This window comes from Sinocyclocheilus anshuiensis, unplaced genomic scaffold, assembly GCF_001515605.1.
Source record: "Sinocyclocheilus anshuiensis isolate Anshui unplaced genomic scaffold, SAMN03320099.WGS_v1.1 scaffold43, whole genome shotgun sequence".
NCBI lineage: Eukaryota > Metazoa > Chordata > Actinopteri > Cypriniformes > Cyprinidae > Sinocyclocheilus > Sinocyclocheilus anshuiensis.
The window spans coordinates 1,087,064-1,101,667 of record NW_015549580.1 but is presented as its reverse complement, the minus strand read 5'-3'; the positions used below and the strand labels follow the sequence as shown (position 1 = coordinate 1,101,667).

Here is a 14,604-nt window from a genome sequence, read left to right as displayed (position 1 = left end):
TATATATGACATTAATAAGGTGTTATTATAGCAAAAGAGGTCTTTCCTGTTTGCAGAGAAATTTAGCAAACAGTGTCTACAACATCTAAGATGAACTGCATGGCTTAAACACATTTTTGTTCTGTCAATTCAATCACTACAGTGAATACAGAAACAAGTTTACTTCATTCATATTACCTAGAATTCTTCGACGAGCATTTGAAAGCACCTTCGCTTCAGGATCTACTGTTCAGCAATGCAACAATCAATCCCTGATCATGCCAGGTTTATTAACTGCTCAACGACATCTATTATGACAATAAACCACAAATGTATAATGCGTGATCGTAACAGCTGCCAGTGTTAAAACTGTTTTGTCACGAATCAAGCTCAAATCAGGTTGCGCGAGCATATAGAAGAAATAAGGCGAGCCACTGTCCATCCGATACTTCCGGTATAAAATGCCCGACTAGAATGTGGATGTTGCCATCTACAGGAGGGGAGCGTTAAAGCCACTCACAGCAAACGTGTTTCTCTCAGGTCCTGGAGGGCCGGTGTCCTGCAGAATTCAGCTCCATCTCTAATCAAACACACCAGAACCAGCAAATCAAGGTCTTACTTGATATACTTGAAGCTTCCAGGCAGGTGTGTTGAGGCAAGTTGGAGCTGAACTCTGCAGGACACTAGCCCTCCAAGACCAAGTTTGGTGACCCCTGCTCTAAATCAGGGGTGTCAAACTAAATTCCTGGAGGGCCGGAGCCCTGCAGAGTTTTGTTCCAACCCACATGTAGTTTTCAAATAAGCCTGAAGGACTTGATAAGTTGGATCAGGTGTGTTTAATTAGGGTTGAATCTAAACTCTGCAGGGCCGAGTCTGACACCCCTGCTCTAAATTGTTAGTTTGAATATAATTGTATTATAATTATATTATTTGATTTACCTGTAGTAAAATGTCAGCTGTAGAAATGCAGGTTTAGATGTTGGATTCCACAGGAGTTCTTTCTCACAGTCCTCTTTCAGATTTAAAAAAAAATTATTTTATCTACAATGCGAGAAAAATGCATCTCTGGATTTTTTATTTTTTTGCCATCTAGGTATTATTATTCTTTCTTGCTCTTCCAATGTAAATGTATGGGTTACTATGGCAACTAAAACTGGTTTTGCTCAAAGGAAGACGATGCCAGCCTTTTTCAGTGTCACGGAAATTCGTATGCCTGTCCATGAATGCACTGTCTTGAAATCATGTTCTAGTTAATCAAACAAGCTTAACCACTTAAGTTCTATTCTAACTCTAAGTATGCTGAGCTTGCTAACCAAAGGCTAACTGGAAATGTAATGAAAGGGAAAAGTTTAGTCTGACCATTGCACTTTTAGCTACATCCACTTTCCCCGATCTTCATGAACAATAAATAGATAGATATTGTTCAACTTGTGAAACAGATGTTCAAGCTGATCTTTTTTAAGAGCAAATGCAGTTGTGTGCAAAATTATTATGTAAATATAATATTAAATGATTTTTCATTTAATGCTTCACAATAAGGCAGAAATTATATCATTACCCCAAAATGATGTATGGTAAAAAGGCAGAAACTTTAATCTGTGATAGCGATAATTCACCATCATGGAAATTCTCTAAGGGTGCAGCATAAATAATAATAATAAAACACTTTCAATTAATTATTGAGACATTTACTTCACTCAGAGAACTCAGTTGTGGGTAACATTTAAGTTCAAGTCAAATGTCAAGTCATACCTGTAAAAAATGGAAACATCTGAAATCAAATTTAGTCAGATCTTGGCAGAAAACATTATTTAGTAAATCTTTCCACTCACCATTGTACACACTTCTAAAAATAATGTAAAAACAATAACGCATTATATTCATAGAAAAGACTTTAAAATTTTCCAAAAAATAAAGAAAACAACAATATGAAGCCTTAGACAATATAATAAGGCTTTTCTGTGGGTTTCTCTTGATGGTATAAGTTACAACATGGTTACCCTACAAATGAGAATTCAGTCAAGGTATGAATCTTTTCCATGCCAAAGCTATGTACAGATGTCAAGATACAATGAGGCAGCCAAACATGGTTACCATTCGTTAACCGTGAACTCACTACCCTTTGGGTTTCCAGTTTTCAAATAACATGTTCACATAGTGTTGATTTCAAGGGTCACACAGTTGAAGGATCCCCTACTATGTTACAACTTAAAATCTAAAGTGAACCCTGTCCCCACCTACATTTCTATACACAACATTTTTTTAATTGAATTAGTCTTCGGTTAACATACACCCAAAAATTCTCAGACTGAATTATCTCTTTCCGACTGGCTTCTCTTCTTTTCCATGACTCTGTTGATGAGCCTTCAGGTTACTTTCTCTGCCAAAGCTTTTTCCACATGTGGGGCAAGTGTGCCGGCCAGCACTGTGTGCCCTTGCCATGTGGGCCTCCAGCTGCTCAGGTCGGTTAAAACTCTCCTCACATTCTCCACAAGCGTGAGGCTTGCGCTGTGTGTGCTTCTCTTTCTTATGTGCTCGAAGCTGCGCTAGGCTGGGGAAAGTGAGGTCACATTCAGTGCAAGGGATCTGCAGAGCTGGCGGAGGAACAGGTTTCTTGTCATCTTTTTCTGCTTTATCATCTTCTGCCTTGGGCTCCTGGGTAGATTTGACTGGGCGTCCTCGTCTTCCTCCTGTCTTCCCTTCAGCTGTGGCTGGTTTTGCAGAAGCGTCTTCTGAATAGTTGGTTTCCTCAGGCTCCTCTGCTTCTTCCTCCTCCTTTTGCTTTGCTTTCTTTTCACCGGCTGCACTGGCCTCCGTTTTTGGTGGTCTCCCTCGACGTTTGATGGCGGCACTACCGTTGCAGTGCCGGTCGCCTGCATGGTTCTCCTGATGTTGCAGGAGCTCTGCCTCTTCTTCAAATCCCCTACCACATTTACCACATCGGTAGGTCTTAGTGGAATCCTCTGCATCCTCTCCGTCCATGGGCAAGGGGTGCTGGGCCAAACGATGGTTACGCAAAAGTCCAGGGCTTCGCAATGTCTCGTTGCATTCTTTGCAAACAAACTGACGTTCAGGACATACTTGCCGCCGATGTGTTGTTAACTTGTGGAAAGAAAGTGGCACAAGTTGAAATATTAAACATAGGCTTACAATTAGAATCATGGCATGTGTACAATACATAGCTGGCCATGCTCTCAAACACTACGATAACAATGGCATAACGTTTTTAGTAACTGTATATTGCCTCTTTTTGGTAATCAGTTTCTCAATTAATTAGAACAATACAATTTTATGCAGAACTTAAGATACTTAATACTCAAAAATCAAGCATTTTCTGTTTAAATTCATTTAAAACTCCTCTTACCTCTGAGAATGTGCGGAAACATTCTTGGCAATGTGTACATTTGAAGGGCTTGTCCTCCTTGTTGTGGGTCGACTGATGTTGTGTCAGTTCCTCAGAGGAGGGGAAGGTTCGATCGCACACATAGCATGTGAAAAGTGTATCACACTGTTGATGCAAAGACAACAGGTTTGTGAATATACATTGAAGCAATTAATTAAAAATTAAAACTAACATAATTTAATGTTTGAATTCATCACACAAGTTTTTTTTTAATTAAATGTATTTCATTAAAAATTTATGTTTTTAATTAGACTTAGGTTATTTATTGTTATTTATATATATATATATATATATATATATATGTGTGTGTGTGTGTGTGTGTGTGTATTGTATTAATTAAACAATAGTTATATGGTGGCATAAATCACATGCAACTCATACTTAAGTATTATCATAGGATCAAACAAGCTACAACAGTTCAAACTGTTGCATCCACTATGTTAAAAATAAAAGGGAAGCACAGTGGAAACAGCTCCTTCCTCTGAAAAAGCATCTCTTTCACCTGGTGGCAAATTCACAGCTTTCAGTCTGCCAAGTCTGTCAAATAAAGCTGACACCACAATAGCTGACGCAAGTTGTTTAAGGAATTTTCTGTCATTTAAAAACATTAACAGATCATTCAAAAGTAGTTTCAGTCATATTTGGTACACAGGTAAAGAAACTCTTCTGGATTTTGTTGCAGAAAATGTTGTTGGCAGTTCATAAATGAAGCTCAACAAAATAAGGATGTAATCACCAAACAAATGTAATCAAGTGTAAAAGAGTGAAGCCAGTGGTGTTTTTCAGATTCAGTGAGAATAAGATTTACATAGAGTAAACACTGTTTCTCTCTGCTTTCCTATTTTATTAGTAATTTCACTTGGGTTAATGGAGTGCTTGCACCAACAAAAATATATCCACTCATCTCTAGGGACATCTGCAAGCTTCTGTGAAATTCAGTGGTGTTAGAAGAACGCTTTAACAACAGACACAAAGCAACACATCCTCACTCAATTTTGAGAACTGATACTAGCAAACTAAACTGAGAAACCATTCTAGAGTTTGAAGCAGAAGGTTCATATTTTTTAGAATATTATGTATATTAATTTTGTTTTGATCAGTTACATTTATTAATTAAAGATGTTTTTATCCAAAGCTGCTTACAAATGAGGAATATCAAAAGCAAGAATCATAAGGAGACTATAACACGAGAAATGCTAGCAAACATCATCTAGAATAGTGCTAGTATCTAGTAATATTATCTAGAAGTATGACCATATCTACTCAAATCAAACTGTGAATGCTGTAAATTACTGAATCCCAAAAAATCAGAGATATGTGCAATGGTGCTATCAAAGTAATGCTTCAACTAACCTGTTGAAGCTGCTGTTTGTACTCTTCCCGATGACTCTTCTTCATATGCCTTTCCTTGGCTTTTGAGTTGCAGAAAGTAATAAAACATTGGAAACACTGCAGGCTTTCATGCTGGTCTGAATACAGAGAGAGAGAGAGCGAGAATGACAAATTTAAACACCAGTATGGGAGACAATGCTAATTACAAGTTTATAATACAACTATATACCTAGTGTAACATCAAGATATAAAATGGGCAAACAGCAGACATTAAGCATTTAAAAGTATAACTTAAAAAAGGAAGAAGAAAAAAGGATTTAGGATTTTAGAAATATGATAAAGTATAGCACAATATTATTAATCCATTAATATATGTATCCTGGGGTATTTCAGTAATCCTGTTTTTCATTATTATTAATCTTACTCCCCAAGACTTAAAAAAAAAAAAAAAAAGATGAATTTTTCCATCCCAGCTTTTAAAAAATGCAAAAACACCATTCACCATTACACTATTTGAAAACTGGCATAACACTAGCTTTATGCAACAGGTGCCCATGAGAAACATACATTTAAACCCGGAGGTCTATCCATAACTGATTATAGTACGAAATCAAGGATTTTCCTTCACACTCACATGACTGAATGACAGGAGGTGGTGCATGTTCCTGAATGGAGGTGGTGTAGGCATCCTCTGTCTTCTCAGAGGGCAGTTCAGCAGGGGCAGCAGCCTCTCCTCCGCCCATTACTATCTCCTCTATATTCAGTATGTTAGAGTCCATTATGAGGGATTAAGAATTCAATGTGCGCCTGCTGTAAATACAAAAGAGATGATATTCAATCAATCTAGCCTATGTATACAAATATGTACGGTATAAACGTATTGCAGTGTGCAAGTAACACAAAAACCCGTCATACATTTACAAAGCGCCACTCAAATTATGAAATAACGTAAGGATGCAACTAAACCGTTTCTACATCAGTTCTCAGATATGTTTTCACACTGCTGAATAAGTAAAGTAACCTGAGCCACTGAAACACACAACATAGCAGACGTGCTTAGTAACATAGATTTACATACCTTTGTTTCACACACTAAGAACTCAACATCACAGCAGCCTAAAATTTTGGTTCATAATATAAAAATATGGTTTCATTTTAGAAAACGGGGTTAGGAGACCAAACGTCTCCAATTGCGCGTTTTAGAGCCGCCTACCGTTTGTTCGCATTAACTAAGCTATGCTAAGCTAAATAAAGCTAACGGCTAACGAGGCCTACAGGGGCCTTAAGCTTCTGGAAACCAAACCAATGCTATGTAGCTAACTAGCTCATTGCCTAATGTGTTGAAATCAGTCCCACTACCGATGCATCGAAACCGCTGTAAAAAATAAATAAATAAAACTTTAGATGTTTGAACGGAGCTATGCGTTTATATTTGTATTAAGCTGCCGTTACGTTAGCCAGCTGCTGAGTTCGAGGTTAAACTTGGTGCAGACTAACAACCAAGTTCGCTGGCCAAAAACAAAGCCCAAAAAGAGGGAAATATTTTTATTTTAAGTTACTTAAATTAAAAAAAGAAGTTTTAAAAATAATTTAGCAGAACTCTTACCTTAAAGAGAATATCCCTTTTGCCTGGAGGGAAAAGGCGTAAACCAGACATACATTTGAAAATAAAGGGGGCGCAAACGTGTAGTCAGTGACCCGCTGTTAAGACGAAAAAAAAAACCTGCATCACGTGCCACGGCGTCCGCTGTACTTTCCATCGTGTTCATCCAAAAGCAGAACAGGTATGGAGATGGCCTGTTTGTCATGCAAAATAAGCTAATGGCTTCTAAAATGATAACATTGTTAATTGTGTGGCCCTTATATAAAATAATTGCATATGCAAAAAAAAAAAAAAACTATTCTATAATTGAACTGGTTAGATATAAATGCATAAAAGTGTTCATCACAACACTGAGATCATACTATAAAATGTAAAAGCTTTTATTTTATACAAACAAATTGAAGATGCCTTTACAAAGCACAATGAGCTGGAATCAAACATAACATTCTAAAATGAACTTTTCCTTTTAGGAAATAGAAACCAAACAATGCATGGGACACATTCTTATGTTCGCTAGGTTTAAAATACAATAACATTTCAGTATCAACATAAAAAGAAAATATAACAATCACAATATAACATTCATTATACATCCAAATGGGCTTATGAGAGTATTTGCACAAGTACAAAACCTGGACAAGAATAGATATGGATGGTTCAGAATTTGTTTTGAGTCACAATGAGCAATAACTTAATGATTAACCATCTTATTTAAGTAAATGAGTAAAAGTTAAAATGAGCACAGTCTGTATGCCTCATGAAGACCCCTGACTGTGAAACTTCAGGAAGCAGTTGTGGTTTCGAGAAATGCACAGGAACACACAGCATTTAAGACACCGCACACGTGATGTCCTCTCACAGCCCCCGAATCGACACCTTCTGGCCTCCTCGCCCTCTGCCAGCTGCTCTGGCCAGTGCCCAAAGCCATCATACCGTGTATGTTCATCAGGCAAAGGGGTCTCAAGAACCTGAGAAGGTCTCGAGTTTGTATCTGGACCGTGTAGTTTTGGAGCAGGAGGGCAGGGAGGTGATGAGTCTTGTGCGTCAACACCACTGGAGAGAATCAATGCTTTGGCCACCTCCAAACGAAATGCCATAAGTGATAACAGATCTGTAATATGACTGTAATCTTGCTTGTACTGTATCCATGCATTTACTAAAACCAGATCGATCAAGTCCCAGAGAACAGACTGCGGCCAAGCACTGACTGCCGAGTTTGTGCAGGGTGTGCGATAAAGACTTCTTAAGTCGCGGTTAAGATTTGCAGCCTTAATTGCTCGCTCGAAGCCACTGACAAGAGATGTTGAACGAGGTTTTTCCTTTACCACTGCCGAAAGGATAAAGCCATGATGACATCTGAAAAGCTTGAGTTTTCCATCCGAGCTCACAAACTCATCACCTATTTGCCCTCTTGCCCCACCAACCTTGCCAGCGCTTTGCACACCAACCGCTAAAAGATGCTCTAGCATAGAAGGTGTAGAAAGCTCTGGTTTGCAAAGAAATACCATCCCTTCGTTTCTCTCCTTACCTCTAGAGACCATTTTCTCAACTACATCTTCTCTATTGGAGTCATCTACACTCAAGATGAAGTCCACAACCAACCCTCCACCATTTATGACAACTGTGTGAAGTAATGAATGGGTTGGGTGTCTTTGAAAAGGAAGGGGGTACTGGTCGACCCCATAGTTTCCATGTCGCTTCAGTGCCCGACAACAGTCTTGAACTCTTCTTATCAACGGCATTACCTTCCACAAAGGGTCTGTCTTTAAGTTTGTGCAATTATGTGCCTCATTACTGTGAGCTTCATTACTCTGTTCTGGCTGGTCTCTATTCCTTTCTTCAGACTGCTGATCGCTACTCGTCCCAGCAGAAGCTCCACCAGAACTGGCCAGCTTCACTTTACGAGTAAGCTCACAGAATTTTGAAGCCGACATGGTATCAGAGATCAGAGGTACTCGTGTGCAATCTTCCCAGTAGAGATTTGTGCTAGGAAACTTTGTGGTAAAAAAAAAAAGACAAAGAGAGACACCAATAAGATGGAGACAATATCATGTTAAAACATACCACTGATTAGACTAAAATCAATACATTGTATATTTTAAACATGACAAAATAAATGACATTTTTAATGCAATTAATTTTTCAACATAACCTCATATTTATTATTCTAGGTTTTGCACACTTTTTAAACCTTGCACTGATGTTTAACCCAAGAAAACAAAATGAGCAAAAAATAACTAAATGTCATAAAAATGGTGCAAGTTTTTTTTTTTTTAGGGCACTTGACATTCACATAATGGTAATAAAAACATGCAAACCAATATAACGTCAAACAAAATCATATTATTTAATAAACAGTTATAGAATTATGCATTTTCTTGACTATTTCAAATCTTTTTCCAATACTGAAATGTCAAGGACAATGTTTGTCACCATCTTTTGGGAGTGACCCATTTTTCAAATGTTGTCATGTACTAACCTTCAGAGTTCCCATTGCAATGTGGATTCCCACATACTGTGCAACCTCTTTTTCTGTAACAAGGTTCGGCAGTTTTGATGTTTCCCTTGTGCAAACAGCAATTTCATTCCACGTGTCCAAACTAAAATACTGATTGAAGTAGTTAATGGGCTTCCAGTTGAGCTGCCTCTCTGGTTCTGTGTGCCTTGTTGGAGAGGCACCCACGTTTCTAAAGAACAGAGAAAAAATGGTTGTTAAAGACTGCTGAGTAACAGTAATTTGGCACACCTAGTATTTTATGTTATGCCAACAATACTCACGTTCTGCCACTTGGACTACATCTCTCTACACCATTTTGATGTACTGTACCATTACTCTGTATTCCATGGTAACAGGACATCACAATGGTTTCAGCTTCTGGTTCAGAGTGGACATTATCGGCATCATCAGTGTCTGAATTCTCCGAAAGGAATTCTAAAAAGCCTTGAGTTCTCTGCTGTTCAGCATTAACATCACCTACAAATACAACAAAGCACATTCTTAAACTAAGCTCACGGGACAGACTACACCTTAAAGCATTAAACTACCTATTCTTTTATTTACCCTCTTCAGATGTTGTGTATAGATGTTGCATGTCCATTTGTACCGAACCCACCCTGACTTCCTCACATTCTTCAATTCCAGATGAAGTCCCTACAGGTGTTATAGTTGAGAAGTTATAGGTGGGACAGATTACTGATGACATACAAAAACACACATATGTATTCAATATCGCAATTAACTCATTTACATTTATTTTTAACTAATTTTTTTCTTATATATATCTTATAAAATCCAGCATTGTCTCTCACCTGCAAGTTCCCCTGAATTCAAAAATGTCTGATCCGCTTGAGGTGGCTCCATTAAATGTTCCCTCTCTTCCTCCTTAACAGGATAAAATATACATTGCTTGCTGAAGGACTGCAGGGGTACTACATGAGAGTCCGAAGAGGTGCCATCTCTGTTCCTATAAATGGTCTTATCTAAAAGAGGAATAAAACAAAAGAAAAAAAGACGCACAAACTTATTTTTTCCACAAATTTGGAAAAATAAATATATCAATAAATAAAAAATAAGTTTTAATAACAACATTTTTGCAGAAAGGGTACACGAGAAAACTTTTTGTAAAAAGTATTTTCTTGATACTGCCGTATTAACACAAATAAATAGACATAAATAAATGAATCAATGGTAATAAAAAGCATTTCTATAAATAAAAAATTATAAAAGGTTTAAATAGTCAAGATTTTGCAGACAAGCGGCACCAACTATTGTATTAGAATTCAACTATTCTGTACTTAGATTTTGAACTATTCTGTATTAGAACAGAAACTAACATTTATTCAGTTAAATAATTTGGTTAAAACTGACCTTGACATGTAACGCGATGATGATCCACGGGTTGGAGTGCCTGAAACATCTCATTTGTAGTCAAGTGGTCTTCCGCTTTGACAAAAAACATTTGTACTCCACGCATTGCACCACTCTCAGAAGAAATCAGACTGTGGTGAGCCAGATTTGAAGAACGTTCTTCTATTTTCACATCAGCTGATGTGTTAGCCGAAGTCACTTTACTGGTATCCAACGAGGAGTTTGCCTTTAATGAGAACATTAGGTAAATGTGATACATAATACATTACTTGACACAATAAATACTCGATACTCTCTAAAAGGTTTAAAAGATTTTTAAAAGTCAATACTCAAATGCTAAAGGACAACATCTGAAGAGTCTGGAAAACATGCAAAACACTACCCTAATCCGACTTTGGGTGTTTGGATTTTCCATATTTCTCTCCCGAGCAGTCAAGAATTTTTCCAGTATGATTCCAGGTGAGCTGCCGTCTCGAACCAGCTCTCTAGATTCTTCAAATGAACTGTCTCCAGAGTTTACAATATCCATTACACTTGTGGTAACAGAATCCAACTCAAAAACAACCTGTTCCTCAGGAGCCTCCTCAGAAGACAATGGTTGACAAGTTTCAGAGGCATTAACTCCATTCTTGTCCTTTTCTTTGTTCTTTCCCTCCAGAGTACCAAGTATACACAGATGATAGAGAACTTGGCATTCTTGTGGATCCTTATTTCCTTCCATGTCCTTTTTACTTCTGTTTTCTGTGCTAGTTCTTCTTCCAAGCGGTCTCTTGCTACGGCTTCTTCCAACTCCTTTCTTACCTCTTGTTGCAGAATTTTCTCCCATCACTCTTTTATGATCATCAACTCTACGTACAAGTACCTCCTCTTCTTCTTCTTGCTTTATCTCTGGTTCAGTAAGAACATTTTGAGTCAATATTACACTGGCATCTTTTGCAGACTCTTGAGCCTGAGAACCTAGATTGCGCACTTCATTTTTAAGCTCTTGAGAGTCACCTGAAACATTATTTATCTGAGTGTTATGGTTCTCTTCCACATTTTTTTCACCAACCATGACTAAATTAACCTCTGAAGGAAGTTCTTCTTTAATTTCTTCCTCTGCTGCATCTTTGAGTTCAGCGCAAGATGTTTCTGTGATAGACCTGACCCCATTACTCTGTGCTTTTTCTGACACATTCTCACTAGTATTTTTTGTGTGCTCCTGGGTCACAATACTTTTGCCTAAGGCTAGGGTTGAAGCCTGGGAGGGAATCTCGCAAACTTCTAAAGGATTTTGCTCAGGAGGCTGCTCAAGTCCAGAAACAATTCCTTCAAAATCTTTGACTCCTCCTTGTTCCTTTCCTTCAACACCACCAGAAGCAAGTGTCAAAGAAGGAGACGGACTTAACGCTGGGAATGACAGTCTTTCTCCCACAATCTCCCCCACCTCAGTCTCCATGTCCCAATCTGTTGCAACCTGAATTTCAAAGACATTAGGTAAAATGCATTTTTCATTAGGACCAGGTCTTATGACTCGTTTTTTAGCAACATCAAATGTCTCATCTGGGAAGGCCACCTTTCCAGCTGAGTGCCAGGATGCCATGTGTTCCTGTAAAGCAGACACTTCTGAGAACGTCTTTCCACAGTCCTGGCACCCAAGAGTAAGTTGAGAATATGGGGGGCTCAAGGCAATTTCCTGGTCTATCTTTGTAGGAGCTTTGCGTTTCCGTACAATTTTGGGCTTTGTAGACACAGAACCAGGGCTGTTCTCAACAGAGGGCATTTCAAATAAAAGGGGCTCTCCCTGGTACTCCAACAAATTATTTTCACCTGATTTTGTTTTCTTTTGGTGTGCTATATTCAAGGATTTGATCGGCGCACTTTTTGTTTTTTTCAGTACCTTATCACACTTGCTTGGGGGTGATTTCTCGAGTTCAGTAGCATCCAACTTGTGCACCTTCAGCTGAGGCTGCTTGTGGCCTTTTAATAAGAGCAAAGCTTGTTTCTCTATGTGAGCCAGGTCTGTAACATCAGGTCTAGATTTACCCTGTGTAACTTTATGCTTGGGTAATTTGTGGGTATTCTTCTTCCTAACCTTGGGTTTCTTGGGACATTTGTCTTCAGATTTTTTCCCCTGCTTCTTTTTCTTTCGTACAGGTACCAGTGCTTCATCTTGGTGAGCCTCCTGGACAGAGTTTGCCTTCTTGTCCAGATTGTTTTGATTCTTCATTTTTCTCTTCTGGGGTTTCCCTTGTTGTGTTGCTTCTGGTTCTGCCAAAACAGTGTCTGATGAATTAGTGATTTGACCCGTTGTCTTCACTTCTGCTTCTGAAGGACTTTCAACCTCCTTTCCTTTTTGATCTTTTTGCACTTTTTGGTTTAAATTCAGTTTATTGTCATGCTGAGACAATATAGGAACTTTGTCTTGATCACTAATTTGCTGGTTCTGGTTTTGTTTGCTTTTTGATGTTTTTATTACCTTCGGTTTAGTGGATTTTTTCTTCTCACTTGGTCCAAATTTGACAACAAGCTTTTTGTTCTTTGCCTTTTCTCTTTTTTTAGTCATTACTTTTGATGAAGTATTAACTTTCTTGGTTGATGCTACCTGACCATCACATACTGTACTTGCTTCCTCTATTTTGTCAGCCAATTGTTTCTTAGATCTTTTTTTCTTTGTTGGAAGTTTCTTCTGAACAAAAGGGAAATCCTGTAAGCTGGCTCTAGTCTGGTCTTGTGTAAGCACAGAGCTTTGTTGAAGGTCAATTACGGTGTCATTCTGCACACTGTTGAGAGAATCGGGCTGAGATTGTGGTTCCACTGGCAAGGATGGTTCTTTCTCTGATTTAGCTTGGTCCTTTTGAGCTTGGATTTCCTGAAGTTCTTGAGGTTCAATTAATTTGACTACATCACCCTGTTCACTTACCACCAGTGACTCAGATTCCACTGACAATTCTGTTGAATCTAGCATTTGTGCAGGACATGGCATCTCTACATTGGTAACCGTTTCCTCTAATGCTACTGTGTCAACTGGCACATTGTCCTCCTCCACGTGATGAGACTTTGCAGTTTCCGGTTGAGGAATTAAAGGTAGTTCATTGTTTGTTTCCAACGCTGTAATGCCTTGTGTGAATGGAATATGTTCCTCTGCTATTTGTGCCATCTCATTAACAGAATCATTCTGTGGTGCTTCAACCTGTAAAGGTGTTTGATCCAGCAAAACAGAAGTTTCAGTCTGTATCGGTATAAGTTCAAGGTGAATTTCATCCATTTGCGTTCGGACCTCTGTTTGTGTCAGTTCAACAGCTGTTAATTGGGTCTCTGAGTTTTCTGATGAAATAATTTTTTCCTCTTGTGACAGAACCTTTTGTTGCAAATCTCCAATTTCTGCTGACAACTGAAGGTTAATTTGCTCTGTTTTTGACGAGTCTGTGTCAGATTTCTCACATTGTGTTGGCTGAATGGCTGATTGAGTAAAATTCACATGCAATGGTTGCATTAATGGCTGTGGATGGGGTGACCCAAAGCTTTGTGGCTGCAAAGGCAATATAACCAACTGATTCACTTTCTGCACATTTCCAAGTTTCTCAATTAGCCTTTTAATTTGCTCAGGATCCAGCTTATCCATTTGATGTGGTGCTGGTCCGACAGTTTCCATGATCAGAGTCTGTGGTTGTCCATTTGCGGGCTGTGTCAGAGCAGGTCCAGGTGCTTTTAGTTGTGGCACCATCACAGTGCTACTTTGTGACTCTTGAGAGTGTTTATTTCTGATGTGAAGAAGTTGTGCTTTAGAAGTCTTGAAGACTGCAGCACACTGTGAGCATGGGAGTTTTCGCTCATTTTTTCCTGCAGAAAAATAAAAAGTATAAAGAAATCTAATGGTCAGCACAGCAACATTTACATCTGCAATGACACTGAATTGTTAGAGGATCCATCTTCATCCTTCTAATCATATTTAATCTTTAAAGTGAGTGATGAAAGCACAGTATAATATAATGATGCACAATTTATTGGTACCATATTGGTTATCAGCAGATATTAGAATTTAAGTTATTGGTATAGTATATATCAGCAGATATTGGATATGAGATCACCTTTGATGTCTTTTTAGTGTTTTAAGGTTTTGGTCATTTACCTTTATCCCTCTTTTTCTTTGTGGTGGTTGAAGCATTTGTCTGGTTATCCTGGTTATCTTCTTTCTGATGTTTTTCTAAGTGGTGCTGAAGAGACTTGGATGCAGAAAACTTTCTACCACATTGTTTGTGCATGCAAACAAAAGGCTTTTCCTCTGTGTGTACCCGTTGGTGGTATCTGAGCAAAGTAAAGGTTTTGAAAGGCTTGCCACACTCTGAGCAGGTGTATCCATGTTTGCTGAAGTGAATTTTTTTTTTGTGACTTGTTAGCTCACAGGATTGGTAGAAGGCCTCACTACAGAACGGGCAC

The 14,604-nt window shown here is 38.4% G+C and overlaps 3 protein-coding genes across 4 annotated transcripts in view; all 3 read right to left on the bottom strand.

Moving 5' to 3' along the window:
• Positions 1–635, bottom strand: part of LOC107657679 (zinc finger and BTB domain-containing protein 17-like) — a 5,049-nt gene extending 4,414 nt beyond the window's left edge. Inside the window, exon 1 of the mRNA XM_016445861.1 lies at positions 178–635. The gene's annotated coding sequence lies outside the window, so the exon portion shown is untranslated. The remainder of the gene's footprint in view (positions 1–177) is intronic.
• A 917-nt stretch (positions 636–1,552) lies between these two features.
• On the bottom strand, positions 1,553–6,418 carry LOC107657678 (zinc finger protein 16-like). Of its 2 annotated transcripts, none has more exons than XM_016445859.1 (5): positions 5,793–6,022; positions 5,349–5,524; positions 4,736–4,851; positions 3,344–3,487; positions 1,553–3,081 (listed from the first exon to the last, which is right to left on the bottom strand). In XM_016445859.1, the coding sequence occupies exons 2-5, from the start codon at positions 5,491–5,493 to the stop codon at positions 2,293–2,295; spliced, it is 1,194 nt and encodes a 397-aa protein (XP_016301345.1). In that variant the 5' UTR covers positions 5,494–5,524; positions 5,793–6,022; the 3' UTR covers positions 1,553–2,292. The 2 variants fall into 2 exon arrangements, with proteins under 2 accessions (XP_016301345.1, XP_016301344.1); XM_016445858.1 differs by lacking the exon at positions 5,793–6,022 and adding an exon at positions 6,321–6,418 and having other exon boundaries at positions 1,554–3,081.
• A 322-nt stretch (positions 6,419–6,740) lies between these two features.
• LOC107657677 (uncharacterized) overlaps positions 6,741–14,604 on the bottom strand; it is a 12,732-nt gene continuing 4,868 nt past the window's right edge. The window contains 8 exon segments of the mRNA XM_016445857.1: positions 6,741–8,311; positions 8,797–9,004; positions 9,096–9,291; positions 9,379–9,468; positions 9,627–9,797; positions 10,186–10,411; positions 10,568–14,007; positions 14,297–14,604. The exon segment at positions 14,297–14,604 is cut by the window's right edge and continues 8 nt beyond it. Of these exon segments, the coding sequence (XP_016301343.1) occupies positions 7,073–8,311; positions 8,797–9,004; positions 9,096–9,291; positions 9,379–9,468; positions 9,627–9,797; positions 10,186–10,411; positions 10,568–14,007; positions 14,297–14,604 (5,878 nt within the window). The 3' untranslated portion in view covers positions 6,741–7,072.

Excerpts from the sequence above, each read along its gene's own strand:
- LOC107657678 (XM_016445858.1), bottom strand. The coding sequence starts at position 5,493 with ATGGACTCTAACATACTGAATATAGAGGAGATAGTAATGGGCGGAGGA. Across the intron at positions 3,488-4,735 it reads ACAAACAGCAGCTTCAACAG|TGTGATACACTTTTCACATG; the intron begins GTTAGTTGAAGC and ends TTGCATCAACAG. Across the intron at positions 3,082-3,343 it reads GTTTCCGCACATTCTCAGAG|TTAACAACACATCGGCGGCA; the intron begins GTAAGAGGAGTT and ends TCTTTCCACAAG.